This window comes from Spea bombifrons, chromosome 2 (assembly GCF_027358695.1).
Source record: "Spea bombifrons isolate aSpeBom1 chromosome 2, aSpeBom1.2.pri, whole genome shotgun sequence".
NCBI classification, from domain to species: Eukaryota; Metazoa; Chordata; class Amphibia; order Anura; family Pelobatidae; genus Spea; species Spea bombifrons.
The window spans coordinates 45,471,948-45,487,189 of NC_071088.1; the positions used below are offsets into that span (position 1 = coordinate 45,471,948).

The 15,242-nt window shown below is 38.0% G+C and overlaps 1 protein-coding gene across 1 annotated transcript in view; it reads right to left on the bottom strand.

The window, feature by feature from the left end:
• Positions 1-2,714: 2,714 nt before the first annotated feature.
• The window catches only part of HEATR6 (HEAT repeat containing 6), a 31,231-nt gene continuing 18,703 nt past the window's right edge, over positions 2,715-15,242 (bottom strand). The window contains exons 12-20 of the mRNA XM_053457706.1: positions 13,811-14,154; positions 13,224-13,346; positions 10,862-10,948; positions 8,669-8,803; positions 7,959-8,081; positions 7,133-7,257; positions 4,791-4,887; positions 4,020-4,224; positions 2,715-3,459 (exon numbers count right to left, since the gene is read on the bottom strand). Of these exons, the coding sequence (XP_053313681.1) occupies positions 2,921-3,459; positions 4,020-4,224; positions 4,791-4,887; positions 7,133-7,257; positions 7,959-8,081; positions 8,669-8,803; positions 10,862-10,948; positions 13,224-13,346; positions 13,811-14,154 (1,778 nt within the window). The 3' untranslated portion in view covers positions 2,715-2,920. The remainder of the gene's footprint in view (positions 3,460-4,019; positions 4,225-4,790; positions 4,888-7,132; positions 7,258-7,958; positions 8,082-8,668; positions 8,804-10,861; positions 10,949-13,223; positions 13,347-13,810; positions 14,155-15,242) is intronic.

Sequence of the window (15,242 nt, forward strand, 5' to 3'; positions counted from 1 at the left end):
GTGGCATATAGGGGATTAAAAGGCATATTATGGGGCAGAGTGGCATATAGGAGGGTATAAAGCATATCAGGGAGGCAGAGTGGCATATAGGGGGCATAAGGCTTTTCTGGAGGCAGAGTGCCCCATGATATGCCTTTTAACCCCCTTCATGCCACTCTGCCTCCAGGAATGCCTTATACCCACTATATGCCACTCTGTCCCATGATATGCCTTTTAACCCCCTAAATGGCAGAGTGGCATATAGGAGGTTAGAAGGCATATCATGGGACAGAGTGGCATATAGGGGGTATAAGGCATTTCTGGAGGCGGAGTGGCATATAGGGGGTTAGAAGGTGTATCAGGGGGGCAGAGTGGCAAGCCTGGGGGCAGAGGTGCATAACTCGGGGGTAGGTTGTCAAATGAAAGGAAATAAAAACCAAACATGTCTCAATCATAGCTTTTATTAAATATGGAAAAAAATAGTCTACATGAATTAATAAAGAAACAAAAGTTTCTTACCAGAATATCGTGAAGAATAATGTGATCAGTGTTTTGTTCCACTGAATAAAATGGAACTCTTTCATCTAAAAATGTTCGCAGTAGTAAATGTTTTGATCCCATTATGTGTAATATATTTCATTTATTAGGGCCTTTTAACACTTTTGCTTTCTGGCATTTTAATACAAATAATGAGATAAAAAGAATGGCACATAGTGTGACTCGGGTGTGTATAAGGGGTGCGTGTGGGTATAAGAGCTTCACCGTGAGATAAACTATATGGGGCTGGTCTCCAAATTTTTCCAGGGCTGCTTTTCAGTCCCAGTCCGGCCCTGCCTATGCCCTATCTTTGAGCCCGGCCACTCCAATTTACCCCATCAAACCATTCATTTTTTTAAATTAGACACCCCTTGGGTATTTGAAATGCTTTTATTTAAATTTTTCCATGTCAGGATTTTTGGGAAGATACAGCGCTAATTTTAGCACTTGCTCATAATAATAAACTTTATTTTTTTATTTTATTTATTTTACTCTTTTTGGACTTTTTTTTTTACATTTTGCTGGAACTGGATAGTTCCTCTAAAGCATAATATTTTTTAAATGTTACCATGTTTTTTTGTTTTTTAAATATTTTACTAATCACATAGTGATTAGAAAGCTGGGCTCCATTGACTTGTATGGTTGTATGCAGTACCTGTATTCAACCTGCAAGTGGAGCCAGAGTTCTCTAGAGGGTCTGGAGACCGTCTAGCGAACTTTTTCAACTTTATTTTTTTTTTCCCGGGCCGCCGCCATCTTGCGGATGGCGAAGACTGCGTGCAGCTGCGGCTGTGACCGCTCTCCGGAGCGGTCACAGCACGCCCTGGGGTAAGTATTTGGTGTCGCTGGATGCCTCCTGATCGAGGCATTCCAGCGACACCATTGAAGTTTAGGAGGTGATGGAATGCCTCGATCAGGAGGCATCCAGCGACACCAAATACTTACCCCAGGGCGCGCTGTGACCGCTCCGGAGAGCGGTCACAGCCGCAGCTGCACGCAGTCTTCGCTTTTAAAACGGGCATCCGCCGCCATACAATGTATGGCGGATGTTGACACCCCGGGGAGGGGCCAGACATGGCCCATCATGCCGATCTCGGTGTTGCTGAATGCCTCGACATCGAGGCATTACAGCAACACCGTTTAAGCTTAGAAAGTGATCGTTGATCACTTTCTAAGCTTGTTTAAGTCTCATGACGTGTCAGGCACGTCATAGGTCGTTAAGTGACCGTTTTGCATGACGTGCCTGACCCGGCAATGGACGTTAAGGGGTTAAGAACGTGTAGAAGTAAAGATTAGATCAACATTTGTGTGTCAGGTTTCAGTGTGGAAATGTACGTGCCCCCATGTTTCCAAAAATGTACCAGTAGATTTTTCCTTAGTAAGCGTAGAGCCTACCTAATCCATTCTAAATAGTCGGAATGATTTATCTTTGAAAAGAGTGAGCGTGGGTGGATCCAGTAACGGAGTATGCATTTACGAGGCACAGCAGTTACAATATGTGTTAGCTTTTGGAGGAACGATCAATTGGCCCAAGCATGCCAAACATCACCACCTCAGGAGATAACGGCAATGAGACAATCTTGTATCTCAAAAAAAGTGTGTATTTGGGACCATTTTAACCTTTATCTATATGGAGTGTGGGAACAGGATGAAGCCAAGAAATGTTACATATGTAGAATCAAATCCATATTTCTCAAGCATTTTCTGCAGCCTTTTCTTGGTGTCCCAAATGACTGCGTTTTCACCATGACGAAGTTTTGTGGAAAGTGCTATCCATATTTTCTTTCTTTGAATATGTAGTAACCTACAAAAGAGAGGGGACTCCTAACTTGCTGCATTAAACCTCTACCAATATACCTTACATATGGGCATAAATGTAAATGACTTGTAGAAGTTGCTGTCCAGTGTGTTGGGTGAAGGAACAGGGGTACCCTGAGGCAGAGCCCTTTGTGACCTTTCTTGGCTTTTTAATAAGGCTCCTTGGGGTATCTCCCAACACTATTTACCATGTAACCATGTTGAAGAGAAAAACAATATTTGCTGATGAATCTATTATCAAAACTGTTAAGGTGCTATAAGTGCAATTCCCATTACTTCTAGCCATGAAGTGTAACAGTAGCAAATATATTAGCAGCATGGCAATAATATAGTAGGTATATATTAATGACGCGATTGTTATACAATTTCATATTGTAAAATTTTATTTTATTTAACACATCATGTACTTTTTTCTCTCCATATTAATTTCTGTTAAAAATAAAAATGCTGCAACCATTCACTGCGAAAGGTTAGTTCAAATCATATTAGATCATGGATAACAATGCCACTAAAATGGAGGCATAGTCACTCTTTAGGAAAAAGTAAAAATGTATAATAAATTAAAATTAAAAAAAAACAAGACCCACTAGGATACAATTTCTTTTTCACAACTCTTTAAAATTGATTCTAAAAAAGCAAATTCAGTGGGCAGATTTATATCTCCCAGATTATGATCATGGACACTATGAACATTATCTATTGCCTTCTGAATCATTTTAACTCCTTTCAGATACTCTTCTTGTGTTTCATCCCCTCCTGTCCCAGACTTCGCATACTGTAAAATGTACCCTCTGATTGTGCTCTCTTTCTCAGAGAAAGTTTTTCTAATACAAGGCAGGTCTTTGAGGTTTGCCATGCTTAGCATATGCATTAAAGCCTGGCAAATTTGTGCACGAAGATTTGAGCAATACTTAAACTCCATAAAATCTTCTGTATCTTCACTGTTTTCCAAGGCAGTAACTAAAGAATTCCAGATATCGCAGTACTGTTCAGTGGTTCCATATTGTTCTCGACTCATTGGTACGGAAAGAGCCATTGCTGATTTTATTCTCACTTTGAAATTTTTGCATGATTTCACAACAGAGGTGAGAGCACTATAAGCATCTGCCGTCCATTCAGATTTACCTGTAACCGACACATTTAGGTTACATTTGGTTTTAAGAAAAACAAGTAAATTTCGCAAGGTTCTACATCAAAAACCCCCACTCCACAAATGAGGGGAACCCCGTTTGTTTAAATAAGCAGGTGCAGTTTAGTATACAGAAAGACAAAATGTGCAACTGTTTGGTCAAATTTATAATGACACAAGCATTCTAAAATGAAAATGTTTTCTTTATAAATTGTTCATGGATTTTTGTTGGTTACAACCTGGATGTTGAACAAAGAAATGGTTTAAGAAATGTTGATTATATATTTTTGTGATAACTGAGCGCGCCATTTTTGTTTTATTAGCACCCTCTTCTTTCTTCTCACTGATCTAATTTCTTTGTATTCGGAATGGCTGTTGTGGATGTTGTAGAAAATTTGACAATAAAATTTATAAAAAACAAAAACAAAAAATTTTCATTTGTATAGGCTGCATCTAATGCTATTCTTAAATATATATATATATTCTTTCCATGGGAAAATAGGTTTTATTTAGATCAATTTACAATACAATATTAAGTATATAGTTTGTTACTCACCTAGAGGTAAAGCTGAGTTTTTAAATATATTTCCTAATGCATAGCATGCATTCCACTTCACTTTCATAGTTCCATCTCCAAGCACAGCTGCAATAAGGCACTGAATAGAACTTTGAATTGTTTCATAAAACGTAGGCTTTATGATATGATAAGGTTGCAGAAAATGAAGCAGATTTCCCAAAGCTCGGACAGCATTACTTTTGATCTAGAAATAGAGACAAGTGTTTTGTTTATACCAGTGGAGACTAATTAAATATTTCTGGCTTCATATCCGAAACCTGCCTATTGTGATACTTATACTACACTGGTTTATTCTAAATTTGGAGAGGCTAAATAATGTGAATATATAAAGGTATCAGAAAACAAACAAAATAAATGTATTCCCAGAACCCAAAATGGATAATATCAAACTGTTATGGTTACAGGTACACAGGAAAGGACAATTGTGGTTCAATTGGAGACAGAGCTACAGATCATGATACAAGACTCAAAAGGATATACCCAGAGTTTTTAGATGAGTTGGGCACAGACAAATTATTTAAAGGCGTTATTTCAATATTATTTGGGTTAAACGAGGGTAGTTCTAATATTTCCAGACACATCCAATAAATGCTGGAGGGGCTGTCAGGAAAAAGGCTTTATGTACCATTTCTGGAGGTCACAAAAAGGGACAAGTGAAATAGCCCAACACAAGGAATGCTTCCAGTGGTTTCCCCAAATTCAACTGAAAATGCAACTAATAATGACTCAAAATTATTATGATTTCACTACCTTATCTTTGTCTTTGGAAGCTTCAGTTGCTGATTTCAACATTTTTAGCAGCAACATGTCAGAAAATTCCTCTTGAAAATTGAGCCCCAAATTATCCCTGCAAAAAAAAGGCTTGTTACTATAATTCTTAGGATTTAATAAAATGCACACATGTACATGTTCATGTTCTCTTTATATAGAGAATCGACAGAGAAAAGCGGGCACATAAGAGGGCTTTGTGTTTGAAAAACACACAAAATGTAATAATAATCTAAGAAGTATTAACTCCTTAATGGCAAAGGCTTGCACATCTTTATACTTAAGGATGCAATCATATTTTGGTATTTTGCAATGACTTTATTCAGATGTAATGTCCCTCTTTTACACTTAGGTTACCAGAGGCATTTGTTTGCAACCATATTCATAGACAAATTAAGAAAAAAGTTTAACCCATCATAATGCATGTATATGGCTAATGTAGGTGGAAAAAAAAAAGCTGAAAATATTTACTTTTCTAGAGTTTGGAAACCTATTTAAATCTTATAAACCTATTTTTTATCTGTAGTTAGACAATATTAGAAGGAGCACATTTTGAAAGCTCTGTTTTCAAAATGTTTTTAAATATTCTAGAACTGTAGACCTGAAAGTGCTTGCAGATTCCAAAACTATGTGTGTCTGTAAAATAATCAACATAGGGTTATTGAAATGGGTCATTATACCATATTTCATACAGCTATTTCCCCACCAAACGCTTATAATGTACCGTATTTGCTAGATTATAAAACTAGGTTTTTTCCCCCAGAGCAGGTGCTCTGAAAAATACCCCTTGTCTTATAATCGAGGTCGTCTTCTAATCAGACCGCAAATGGAGGTCTGACTACAAGACTAAGATCCAGATCCCCCACGGCGCTGCAGGGGACCTGGATCCTCCTGTCTGGTAACCTCTACCGCTGCCGGCACTTTTGCCGGCAGAAGCCCCGGTGGAAGTGCCGGCAGCAGCAGGGGGTTGTCTACGTGCATCGCTGCTGGCACTTCCAACGGGGCTTCTAAGACTGAGCACTGCCGTCACATGACCTTCCACCCGCTGTCCCCATTAGACAACAGGGATCCAGAAGCACTGGTAAGTTGGGGGGAGTGTTATATGGGGGGCATAAGGCTTTTCTGGAGGCAGAGTGGCATATAGGGGGTTAAAAGGCATTTCATGGGGCACAGTGGCATATAGGAGGGTATAAGGCATTTCTGGAGGCAGAGTGGCATATAGGAGGGTATAAAGGCATATCAGAGAGGCAATGTGGCATATAGGGGGGTATAAGGCATTTCTGGGGGCAGAGTGGCAAGCCTGGGAGCAGAGTGGCAAGCCTGGGGGCAGAGTGGCAAGCCTGGGGGCAGATGTGCATAACTGGGGGGGGCAGGTTGGCAAATACAAGGAAATTAAAAAAACATTTTTTCTCAATCATAGCTTTTAAATATGAAAACAATAGTTTACATGAATATTTACTAGTAAAACTTTTCTCCTATAGGGTCATCTTATATTCTTTTTTTCACTAAATAAATATTTAGATTTTGGGGGGTCGTCTTATAAGCGAGCAAATACTGTATTTGGCAAGAACTAGGCTGCATTTTTTGTACGTATTTTGCGTTTTTGTGGAAAATGTACACTGATTCAGCCCAGTGGCGTGTAACACAGCAGTTATAAGGCTGTCCCTATTGCTCCCTCACTGCTCCCTGCAATTCTTGCTCTAACTGCTGGCAGGTGAGGAATTGCGGAACACCACTCACGGCCGACAGCAATATTCCCCTGGAACTCTTGGGTGGATTGCGAACCAGCTGCGGTCTGCTAAAACTTCGAGTGGTTGTCCCTCTCCCATAAAGCCTCTGATCAGTAAGATATTTGGAGGGGAAAGGGGCAATTGTAAAAGGCTTCAGGGGATTTACGTGGTTCGTGGTTGCTCCATTAGGGGGGCGGTATTCCATACACCAGGATGCTTTACTTTTGTTTTCACCCTTCATCAAGTCTCAACTGATATTTGGGTTGGGAGCTGTATATCACTGAACACTTTGTATTGAAGTACTTTAATGTAGTGATGTACACACACCAATATACAGCCTGAGTGACAATATTTATACACGACGCATGTACTTTTAAATGTATAAGATTTGTAGCACGTAGTTACTACGAGAGGACTGATCCCTTGCTTCATTGTAAGGGGTTAAAGAATAATCTTTGACTGAACTAAGGGATATTGGGGGCTACATTCAGAAAGACAAATTCAAATCCCAGTGGTCTTACATGTTTCCTTTTAGATGACATAGTATAAACCATTTAATAATACAATTAAGAGCTAATTAAATATAGTACTTACATATTAACAATTAGCGTGTCGGTTAAATTACCCAACGACCAGGCAGCCTTGGCACGAACATTTGGTGATTTGTCATTAAGAGACATCAATATGGCGTTGGCAGTATCTGCCACAAACATTACATCCTAAAACATGAACAAGAGAAATACAAGTATTATGACTTCAGTTCTTTACACATTGGCTGCATGTCATTTATATGACCTGGTATATAGATATGAAGGACATATATTCTTCATAAAGAGGTTTTATAACTTCATAGCTTTTTATAGTTTTCAGTTAGTATATCTGTTTTGGCAGGACCATTTGAAAGCTGAATTATCATTTTGCTCTACTATTCCAACTTCTCACTAAAAACACTACAGGGGAAGAGGAGAAAGGAAAACCCCGAGACCTTCACTGGATCCCTCCATAACTGTTTTGTTGCTTGAGACCATCATCAGCCCAGTTTCAGGATTTACCAATGATGGCTTATCTGTAGACTTGTGCACAGTGAGCAGAACAATTTTGCTGCGTTCTTTTTCAAACTAGTTATTTTTCCTGACTTTTCGGTCTGGATGAGAGGCTTTTTTCTTTCAGAGTATTATTTTTAGTGGGGTATTATTAACGGCACAAATTTATTTTGTGCTCTACAAAACTATGTGGAAACAAACAGTATTTCAAGAAAATACACACTGGGAATGCACAGTCCAGTGTCATGTGCGAGTTCATTAGAACCCAGGGAAATTTGAAGAAATGCCTTCTTGGTACCAGATTCAATGTATAGGGATATAAAGATATCAGCATTGGAGTGATGACTAAGCAATGATGTTCCTAACAAAGTACAAACCTGTCTGAGGCAAGGGAATAGGATGTATACCCCAAGAGCTCGTGCCGCTGCTGCTTTTACAAGAGGATTCTCACTGTGATTCAGGCCAAGCAACAATGTTATACAAAGGATTTGACGATCATCCTGAAATTTAAGAATCAATAGAGACAGCATTCATTTGACATTAAGATACCTAATGGCAGATCAGATTCAGCATTGATAAATAATGTAACACATTAAGGTAGAAAACAAAAAAACTTGTTAGGATCTTAATGACATGAAAGGTTTTCTCGAACTGGAGTGACTGCAAAACTAAAACATGGAATCCAGTTACATATAAAAATGGAATGTAGATTTTAATTTAATCACAAACTTGACAGATTGATACTAGCTTTGTTTAAAACAAAAAACACATATTAAATCATAAAGAACAAAAGTTTAGAGGTTTAATGTAAATTACCGATAGTTTTCATCTCAGCTGTGGTTCAAGGATTAACAAGACATTAAAAAAAAAAGGTATAAAAAGTCTATGTCTAAAATGCTATCATCAATATTTACGTCTGTGTATAACGATCTAATTTCATACTTACGGGATTAGTTGAGTAAATTCTAGCCCAAAGTTTAAAGAGGTGTTACAAAGACAAGCAAACAATTATTTGGGGACAGTACTGGCCATTTATAATCTCACCCAACAAATATTGCTTTAACCCTCGACATAAATATATACTCACGGGCAAACTACTAAAAGCTTCTGGCAAGACCGTTGACAATGCATCACAAGCACTTGCTTGAAGGGTAGGATGCTGTTCATTTTGCAGTGCCACTGACAAAGGGCCACTTAGGATCATGTTCCATAATGTTGTAGCCTGCATTAAAAATAGGTTTTCCATCTTTCAATGAAATCAATATTTGGCATATATATATATTATATATGTATATATACATATAAACACACACATAAATATACACACACACACTGTATACATATCGCTTCTCTCAGATAATTGCTGATGTCTTTTCTCCTTAGCAATGCGATAACACACACCTGAACACTCCAGACCGGCTTTTATAGAGGTGGTCACACTTGCTGATGATTTTTGTTGCTGATTTTTGTTGAATAAATCTTGACACAGTGTAATATGTTACGTTATTGAGGTTGTATTTACACCACCATAATGGATTTGAAATGAAACAACCAAGATGCAATTGAAGTGCCAACTTCAGTCTGCTTTGGCTCCTGCCCCGCCTTGTCTTTTTGGTATTTTTTTATTTTTATTTTTTTTTGAGTTTTGTCCCCTAGTCCCTCAGATTAGGCAGGAAGCCCTCATTCATGGAGTGCTGCCAGTGACATATAACTACTAACATGTTTTAAAGCAGCCCTGACTCCCTGGGTGAGTGAAAACACAGGTAAAAGCTTGCCTGATGTTCGGTATCAAAGCAGAGCCTGACTTTTTGTGTTTAAAGCCAGAAGTATCAGAAAAGTTACTACAGGGATAACTGTTACTTATTGATCCTATGATTGTGAAGCAGAATTCCACTTTGAGCTGTCCGGCAACTAATAGGGAATTTATGATGGATTTTGACCATTGCGAGACAGGTTAGTTTTATTCTACTGATGTTATTGTGGTCACAATAGCAATCCTGCTTCGTATGAGAAAGAACACGTTCAGATATTTGGCGTGTGCTTGCCTGGGGAATCAATGGGGCAAAGCTACCATCTGTGGGATTATGGCTAAAAGATCCCTAGGTCATAATCCCCATAAAATTTGGCCATACCCAGCCCTGAGGAGATAGATGGCTGCAAAACAGGTAAATAGAGCTTTTCTGTCGCTCACTGCACGTTCATGGGAGAATCTATGCTAAATCATTTGTAAACAACCTGATACTGGGTTCATATTTTGTGTGTAGCAGAGCAGCTAGCTCCCTGCCATTCATTGAGAGTCATCCTTTGAGCCATGATTCTTCTTTCAGTTCCTATCTGAGGTGAGGGCAGGGAATCAGAGGCCTCCCTCTGAGGGAGGCTGCAGGAGTGGGATTGTGTAGGAGGGCTTAAGGCCAGCCTGGAGGTGGTCTGTCATGCAGGGGTGCGGGTGTATGAGATATAGCTTAGATGATTTCTGTATATCAGTACATCCTTAAATCATGTTGTATAGGTTCCTTAGGACTTAAAGTACATTCTATTGTTGTGAAGGAGTTAAAGATGACAGGGATTCCAGACGGCAGGCCATATACAGGACAAAAAGTAAAAGCAACTATAAATAAACCATACCATGTAGAAAGATCTTAAACTTAAAAGAATATTAAACAGTATGGAGGAGACAATCAACCACATCCAAAAACTCATATTCCAATACATAAACATTACTATAACATTCATTGTGACATTAATCTGTGGCATTTCACAACCGGTAGCATTTTAAACAGACAAAATCATACATTTTGATATTATAATAAATACCACTTTTTATATTCAACCGTTCATTTTAAAACCATTAAAACAAGTACATTACAGTACTTTTTAAGTGAGAGTTTAGGCAAATACTAATTAAAATAAATAAAAATTTAAAGTACACAAAACCAAAGTTAATCCATAAAAAAGAAACAGATCCCAATGTCTACCTTCTGAATTGTTATTTTTAATAGTTAAAAAGCACCATCAAGTTTCCAACATATGTTTATGTCTTTAATAAATGACATACAAATTTGTTTAATAAATAAAAAAAATACTATTTTTTTTTTTAACTCAAGATTAAAAAAAAAACAAAAAAAAAAAAACAACGTTTTGGTTCAACATCAAATAGAATTTAATGCTAACAGTATGTCATAATGCAGATAACCATGTACAATGTAGGGCTGCACTCATTTTATATCTATATACACAGTTTATCTTATTTGATAATTAAGAAGATATACGAAAAGCCTACCTGGTCGACATCAACCCTCTCACTTAGTGGGACCACAGAATCTGCCTTTTGTTGTTGAACTATCCCTGTTCCCAGCTCTTCTAAAAGCTGCATTAGGAGAGACCAATATTATTACTTGAAAATATACATTTATATATACACTCATTTATATAATAAGCCACTTCGCCAGAGTTGTTGGGACATCCAAGCATAAGTGGTGAAGAAAAAGTTCCGTCTCCCTTAATCTTCACTTTCATTCATCTTCTCTAGTGCCACCCGTCACCATCACTAGTATCTGTTACAGTTCAAAATGCGATATGTTCACTCTCTCCTTAACAAAGAAAATGGATTATGGCTACTACAATCATCTCTACTCTGCCCTTTATTAACACACTGGATAAACATCCAAACAAACTTTTTGAAAAAACAATCAGTATGTATGTTGAAAGAATAAACTATATGACTGCCACTGCCCATTGTGTTCCTTTTGCATGATGTCACATGTACAGATGGACACTGGTGGCGGTCCAGGTTACTGATTAACTAATATGTGTGGCCAGGTTGGCAATCCGTTAGGCCACTGTCAAGTAATTTGCCGCCTCCTGTCATGTTTTCAAAATCTAGATTTTTCTCCAGGGTGCTAGTTATTTAAAAAATATCAACAAGCCCAAAAATCCCTAGCATCTTCCTGTATGTTCTGGTTTTATTGTCTTTCAGAGTCTTGTAGTTTCTCTAGTGTCGGGATGTTGACAACAATGGCCCATTAGTAGGCCCTCTGTTTTCAATAATATTTCAGAACACTGGAACACTCTCACATATGTTGTGAGGTATGGCATGTATAATAACACTATCTTAGTCTTCCATTTTTTCCCTTTTTCTTCAAATTATTTTATAATATCTTGTGGCCTGGATGGCAGCCTGTGTAACTTTTATTCTGGAAGAAGGAGGAGGGACATAATAGTGGACGCTATGCAGGGGAGGAAGAATGATGACTGGACATCTGTCAGTCACCACACTAGATCCATCCCAGACACTAGAGACATTAAAGTAGTATTGATAGTAGCGGTTAAGGAATTAAATGTATAGCCATGGGCAATTAGACAATTCAGATTTAGAATGCTTGTAAGACTGAGAATAATACACTGTCTTCCTGTGACTTCGGCAGTGATAGATTTGAAGTCAAATTTAATAGATATCCACTTTCAAATGGAAGAGTCTTCCATAGTCTATGGTAGCCTATCTATGGTAGGGTCCACTTTGGGTCCATCTTCTTAGCTAACTCATCCAGTACTAGGATATGTTCAATTACTTGATGTTGGTAAGTGACTTGTGTGCCAGAAATTGAGGAGTAATACGGTTGGAAACCCCAATATATTAAAGTTGGACTAGAGCCAGTTCAAGAATTGCTGCATCTGAGGACCACCTCATCAGAGGTGCTGCCTCATTAGGTTGCCTGGGACAGCAAGTATAAGCCCTTGAACACTTAGGTAGAGAATCCTGAACGTTTTAGAGGACAGGCAGCAGGGGCTGCAGGCCAAGGGATTGTAGTATGAAAACTCTCAAGAGCGTGAGTATGTTTTACAGTCTGTGAAACCGCATTTACTCTAAAGCTGCCTCCTAACTTTCTTGTGAATTAGGGATTGTAGTAGCCAAGGGTCCAGGGTTTTTTGCCTCAGATATATGTGAAGACGTGATAACAGATTTCAGGTGCAAACAGGAAAAAAATGTAAGTGATCAGAAGACAGGGCTGTGGTAAATGCAGACAAGATGAAGAGGGAGGGGAAATGCAGACAAGATGAAGAGGGACCTATCCAATTACTGTTCAGGAAATCCACAAGACCTATGAGCAAAGTCTGAACCATGTGGCAGACATAGCTTTAAAACCAAGAAAAGAGCTGGGAGATTAGGTTGCAGCAGGAAAGAAAGTCAATAGAAAGGATTCTCAAGATGGAGAAGGAGAAGATATAAAGAACTATCACAATTTGTAGGTGCAAATCTGTTACATAAAAGCTTAGATGGCTCTGCAGTGAGGATAATAAGAAAGGAGAAAATGTATTTTCTTCCATGCTATAATGAAATTGGTCACAAGATGGTGCTCAAACACCATTAAAGAGACCAGAAAGGATGAAAATGAAATAAAATTGATGGAAAAACACAGCCCAACTCGGGTAGCTAATGGTGTGGGTCCAATAGGAGCTGCATTGAACTTTTTCACTTTATCAGCAAGCTGCAAATGGAGGAAAGAGGTTGCAAATATCTCAGCTTTCTGTTAAAAAGGATTAAACAGGCTCCTCCAAAAATAAAAATCTAGCACTAGCTGAAATTAACAAATGTCACGGCATCCCACGTGTCTCCGGCACACCAAACTATAATCAGGCCTTACCTTTGTACCATGAAGTTGAATTGACGCATCCGCTTCTTGCAGGCACTTGCACACCACCTCGCCAAGCTCAATTAAGTAACTCTGTGCCATATTAAAACATCCTTTTACAAGACGTGAAAGAACCTGGAAAATATTAACATAAATTGGTTAAATGTATTAGGTCCTGAACTATCTTGCACAATCAAAAACAATCGTAGGTCTAAATATAAAAAAATAAAGCTTTAAAACTAGTTCTTTTCTGTACAAAAACAATTAGAGTTTTCATAGAATCCACTGGTTCTAATAGTTGCCTCTTTCATATCTATCAATACACATACAAGCAACAAATACAAGCTTGCGAGCAGGGCTCTCTCCACCTAATGTATCGGTTTGTCTTAGTCTGTCAATTATAGTCTTGACATACCCCTTGAATATATGTATTGTAAGAAGCCCTGCGTACATTGTCGGCGCTATATAAATAATAATAATAATATGCTAAACAATGGAATAAGGACAGGGGAAGTATCCCAGTAAATGTAATAATGTAAGAGTCCATGATTCTGTAGTATAATTGCCTATTTTTTTTTTATATGGTTTTCCTTTGGTACCTGCAGTGCTTCCAGCCGGACAGGAGAAGGCTCAGAGAGCAATGTACATACAGTTGCTCCATCGTTGTCAGAATAAGTGTCTTCCCTTGGTTTGATTACCAGTGTAATACATAAACGAATCAACCAGCAAGGCTCAGAGTGGGACTGCTCAGAATGGATGCAGTTTTTTCCATCTAAATCTGGCAATTGTTCTTTTCTCCACCATTCACAATCACATACACTTCCATTACTTGACAAGAGCAAATAATCAGGCTGATGTAAAAGTTGTTGTACTTCAGGTAAAGTGATCTGAGCAGAAACAACGGCACCCAGTAAAGTAAGACTGGAAACTCGAACATTGACATCTGTAAAAACAAGGGGGAATATAGACACACAAAAAAAATCAACTCAGAAAAATATATTCATATATACCAAAAAAAATTAAAATTGGTAATATGTGAAGTTCACAGTAGAAAGCTTTCAAGATTACTGAAAGTATTATTACATTTATATATATATATATATATTAATTCATTGAAAATGGTTGCACAATTGTAAAAATGAGATCACTGATTATTTTAAGTATATATAAAAAAAGCTGAACAGCAGATATACCTACACAAATACATGTATATGGACTATTTATATCTGGGCACATTCTTTAAAATCAGCATCACAATTTAATATATGAAACACATGGCTATAATTCTCAACTTTTAAAAATTCAAACTAATGTGGCTTTGATGTTGCCCCAACACAGGAAGGCTTAGCCATGAATGTTTGAGAAAATAAAAACAAAAAACAAACACATCAGTGGAGAATTTGCATGTTTTTAAAAAACAGCGCAACCTTCTTCGTAAAGATGTCAATAATATAAAATACTTAAGTTAATAATATACATTATATGGACAAAAGTTTTGTCCTTAATTATTGAATTTGAGTGTTTTAATCAGGCCCCATTGCCACAGGTGTATAAAGCCCTAGCCATGCAGTCTGCATTTACTAGTATTTGTGAGAAAAAAAATGGGTTCTAAAAAGCTCAATGAATTCAAGCGTGGTACTGTGATAGGATGTCACCTTTACAGTAAGTCAGTTTGTAAAATGTCATCCCTGCTAGATATTCACTGTCAACTGTAAGCAGTATTTTTTGAAAACTGGAAGCTTTTAGCAACAGCAGCACAGAGCGGGGTCACAGAGTGCTAAAACTTGCCAATGCTTTGCCGATTCCAATGCTCTGGTGATTCCATAGCTCCAAATTTCTACCATCATAAATATCAGCACAAAAATTGTGCAGCAGGAGCATGCAAGCCCCATTTCACAAAGTACAATGCCAAGCGTTGAATCAAGTGTTGTAAAGCACCCTGCCACTGGACTCTGGAGCAGTGGAACTGTGTTCCATGGAGTGATAAATCACGCTTCTCTGTTTGGAAGTCTGACGGGCGAGTCTGAGTTT